Source organism: Bombus vancouverensis, chromosome 15 (genome assembly GCF_051014615.1).
Source record: "Bombus vancouverensis nearcticus chromosome 15, iyBomVanc1_principal, whole genome shotgun sequence".
Lineage (NCBI taxonomy): Eukaryota > Metazoa > Arthropoda > Insecta > Hymenoptera > Apidae > Bombus > Bombus vancouverensis.
In genome coordinates, this window is record NC_134925.1 from 8,559,573 (window position 1) to 8,563,793 (window position 4,221).

The 4,221-nt window shown below is 39.7% G+C and overlaps 1 protein-coding gene across 1 annotated transcript; it reads left to right on the forward strand.

Annotated features, from left to right (window-relative positions):
* The first annotated feature begins 396 nt into the window (after positions 1 to 396).
* Obp9 (odorant binding protein 9) lies at positions 397 to 2,371 on the forward strand. Its single transcript, XM_033350453.2, has 6 exons — positions 397 to 564; positions 1,057 to 1,339; positions 1,425 to 1,482; positions 1,562 to 1,756; positions 1,984 to 2,048; positions 2,120 to 2,371. The coding sequence occupies exons 2-6, from the start codon at positions 1,286 to 1,288 to the stop codon at positions 2,144 to 2,146; spliced, it is 399 nt and encodes a 132-aa protein (XP_033206344.1). The 5' UTR covers positions 397 to 564; positions 1,057 to 1,285; the 3' UTR covers positions 2,147 to 2,371.
* The last annotated feature ends 1,850 nt before the right edge of the window (positions 2,372 to 4,221 follow it).

Consider the following 4,221-nt stretch of genomic DNA (forward strand, 5'->3'; position numbering starts at 1 on the left):
CACGGTGGCTGGATAAAATAGTACCTAACCCGGAGATAATTTTTATCTTTTGTTCATAGTTTATATAGGATTGGATTAGGCGTGAGGTTGTAACATGCAGAGAAAAACTTTGCCCGAAATGTTGACTTCTACACCATATTAGTAGAATCATCGAAATCCAAGATGACGACAGCTTTCTAAATAATTAGCGACAATTCTAGAGTAATAGAAACGAGAAATTATACACGCAACATTTCTTCTAATTTAGATGTCGGACAAAATACAACTTTATATAGAGACGAAGAGAACAAGAGCTAACTATTCGTGCAATAGTAAGCGTAAATACGTTATAGTAGACTAATTGTAAGTTTCAATATGTAATCGTGTCGTATTCGAGGTTCTCTCCGACGCTTGCTCGGTACTGTTCAGTACGTGACGTGTCCACTTAAGATAAATTGTCGCAAGGTTAAATATTGCTGCTATCTTTCAACAGGCAGAGCATAATATTTATGGAACATCTGGCAGGACAAGATCAATCGTCAAGAAATTGACGATGATTCGCCAGTTTCCGAAGTGAGGGAAAAGGTAAGAAATTCTTAACGAAAGGAACCAGAAACGGGATGCTCCAGGGAATAGAATATTCCCGGTCGTTTGGAATATCTAGGTTGATCGAAAACGTATCTCAACGCCGGTCGCCAGGAAAAAGTTCGTGAGCTTTTTGTTCCCGAGACGAATTGATCGGCGTCGCGACAGACAGAATACCGAAATATTCATGGGATTGGAAGTTTTCTTGGAAAAAAACTTGCTGTCGTTCAATTCTTCTTTTCCCGACTTTTTGGCAGAAAGAAAAAAAGGAAAGGGAAATCTTCGGATTTTTCTTGATGTTAGAATCTTTCTAGTATGACACGCGCCATTTCCGATACTTAGCGCATCCCGATTGACCCTTAGACAACTTATGATTAATGCATTGCTCGAACGTTTCCTTAGTTGAATTATCGTGGCTCGATTTGCTATGTCTGATCGATTATGTCGACGATGGACGGACAAGTAAATCTGACAAGTTGACATCTGTTTTAGCATGGAGCGCTAGTAAGACTCATTGATACGTTTGCCATTGATTATCGAATTGCTTTGAGTTCCATTTATTGATTAATTGCCCGACATAATTTTGATCTACGTAAATCTTGACGTTTATACGAATGGTCGAGTAACAACTGGCTATTGAGCTGATAAGGTTCCAGTTGAGGCGTTGGTGTTCGAAGTGGTTTTAAATCGTTGCTTGCGAATCAAGAGCATTAGAAGAAACATGTTAAGAAATTGTCGTTTCTTTCTCGTTCTATCGACGATCCTAATTTTGTTGGTAAGCGATTGTACTTTAATAAAGGAAGATTCAATGATACAAATTTTGTAAAAAATTTCAGTCAATTATTTCTGTCCTTTTTTAGCATCTTGGTAAGGCAGATATTAGGAAGGACTGTCGCAGAGAATCGAAGGTTTCATGGGGTATGCTATACAGCATCTGTAATTATGAAGCCAAAGGCTTCGGTAATGAAGTATTACTATCTTTCTTTGAACGTTTCAGCCGCATTAAGACGGATGAAAGCCGGAGACTTGGAACAGGAAGATCAAAACTTAAAGTGCTACCTCAAGTGCTTCATGATGAGGCACGGTATCTTAGATAAGAACGCGGAGGTAGATGTGCAAAGGGCGCTTCGACATCTACCACGAAGCATGCAAGACTCGTCTAAGAAATTGTTTAACAAGTGTAAATCTGTTCGTGAGTATTTCACGCGTTTTCGTTCTCCATGTAAATTGTGCTATGTAGATGGATATTAAGTTCTTAGGATTATTAGGTTAACAGCGTTCCACTAAACATGATTCAAATACACGATCGCTGAGAATTCTAAAGTTTTGTTCAAAATAGGAGACGGTAATTTGCTCTACCGGGTCATGATCATTCGTGCGCAATTATTATGATTCTAACATCGAACTACCTACTTTCAGAGAGTGACGATCCTTGCGACAAGGCTTACACGATGATCAAATGTTACGTAGGACATCACCCAGAGGTAGATACATTTTCATTTGTTCAGAATTTCTTCGTTTAACAGAGACGAACTCATTCCTATTCGCGTTACAGATTTTGCAGAGCGTACCTTTCCTCTAGAGCTCTCGTCAGGAGAGCCGCAGGGAGATACTCGAGTATTAAAAGAAAGAAGACGATATTACTCCGCTTTCGTGTAATCATTGTGCGATGAGAGACAAAAGAACGAAATAGTGCTGTATGCATGGTTCAACGTTAAATAAAATTGGAGATGTAGCACGGGATAAATGGTGGGAAGAAAACGATAGTCTTAATTCCTCAACGTACGATTTTTCTCAATCTAATCGGTTAAAGATGCACTATCCTCCTCAGCGTAATTGTTTTTCGACTATATACGAATGATACATATACTTTTGTAATTATATCGCTACATCTTATATTTTTAACGCTCGAATGCTAACGTTAGGGTATGACCTTGAATTTACTGTACCAACTTAGCTGCGGTGGAAACGTTATTTATTTTTGCTATATACGTGTATGACCGTAAAGGGGTTAATCGCGTACGCGAATTCAGCTCCTTCAATTCTTCGAAACTGTCAAAACTTCGAGAAAGTTTCGTCCCTTAAGGTATTCATCGGCTTAGCGGATGAGGTTTATTCCTTACAGGAACGCGGAAGGAAAATCATTCAGCGAACGTTCGAAACTTCCGACAATGTAGCATATTCACCGAGATATTGGCGTCTAGCGGAAATTAACTTCCCTCGACGATGCTATTTTTCGTACCTTTGCCTCTGTAAGTTTACAACCTCGTTTACGCGTCGATGTCTCTTACAGGTCGGTATTAACCTCTCTGTAAGCAACCAAAATGTTGCGGTTATTTACGAATCTCAAAACAGCGGTTGATTAGGTAATAATTATGTCTATGATAATACTCTTACTTCCAGCTTTATCTGATATTGGTTGCCTAAGCCAAAACTCGACTCTGTATCGTTGGTATACCTCGTCTACATCAGTTATGACGTTAACATTATAATTAACATTTCACACATACAGGATGTTAAAAAAAGGAAGGGTTCGATACTTAAAGGGCTTATATACTATTATAGGATAAAGGATATACACTATTATAGGATTATTTATTCAGAAATATTAGAAATTAGGATTTCCAATGATTTCTACCCTATGCGATAAATTTATTGATAGATGGATCTATTTACAGTGAATTAAACAGGAAACGATGGTTGTTTAAAGTGAACTAAATACAGTCATGTGATATAACTAAGACAACTAAATTGATAATTCACTAAATTGATAACTCGACTAATCTGAACGAGTCTCGATAGAGCCAGCCATTCAACGAGCAGATGAAAGATACCATCGAAACTCGTTTCTCCCTAAGAGAAAATTATCGTTAATAGGATTTTCGGTAATGTAGTCGACGGACGAAAGAAACACGGCTAGTTTGTTCGGGCCAGCAACGTGAATGTACCTCTAACCGACTTCTGAAAACGTGGCTTAGGTCGCGTCTATATTCACCGTGGTGGAAGTAGGTCACACAGTTCTGCCCCATCGGGGTATTAAAACAATCCCTAAGCTGTGCGCGCGGCCGGAAAAGGGCGCGGGGGCCAAGGGGTGGCGTGGAACGGTGGGCGTCAGCCACGGGAAGGGGTAAATAACACACCGAGGGAGGCGGACAACACGCGTAGGAGAAAGAGCAAGGGTGACTCTAGTAGGAAAAAAAGAAGGTGGTGCTGCTGAACGGGGGTTATAAGTGGCAAAAGTACTGCGAAAAGCGAAGAGGCTAAACAACCTCGAGGCAAACGACGAAAGATAATGATGCACCAGTCGACGCGTCCTCCTGTTTCTTCGCTTCTATTGGGCTTTTCAATGCGACGATTTGAATGTTCCTTTCCGGAGGATGCGTGTGTATACAGTTACAGAACACACCCCTTAACAGTTCCCGGAATTATCTTTCCTTTATTGTGGGGTCGTGATTTTTAACACTTCGTCGAGTTGAGGTCTCCAACTTTGACAAAACAATTTATTTTTCGGCAATTAATGGAGGAAAATAGAAGAGCGGTCGCTATAAAAGGTAGAAATATCGATTTTGTCGTAAGTGTTTAAATTAATCCTACTATGGATCTCGAATCTTTATGCTCCAATCTTGTTTTCTTTTACGGATGAAGCGTTAATGCAAA

Coding starts and splice junctions, on each gene's coding strand:
- Obp9 (XM_033350453.2), top strand. CDS start 1,286: ATGTTAAGAAATTGTCGTTTCTTTCTCGTTCTATCGACGATCCTAATT. Junction 1,340..1,424: donor CGACGATCCTAATTTTGTTG/GTAAGCGATTGT, acceptor GTCCTTTTTTAG/CATCTTGGTAAGGCAGATAT. Junction 1,483..1,561: donor AGAATCGAAGGTTTCATGGG/GTATGCTATACA, acceptor TGAACGTTTCAG/CCGCATTAAGACGGATGAAA.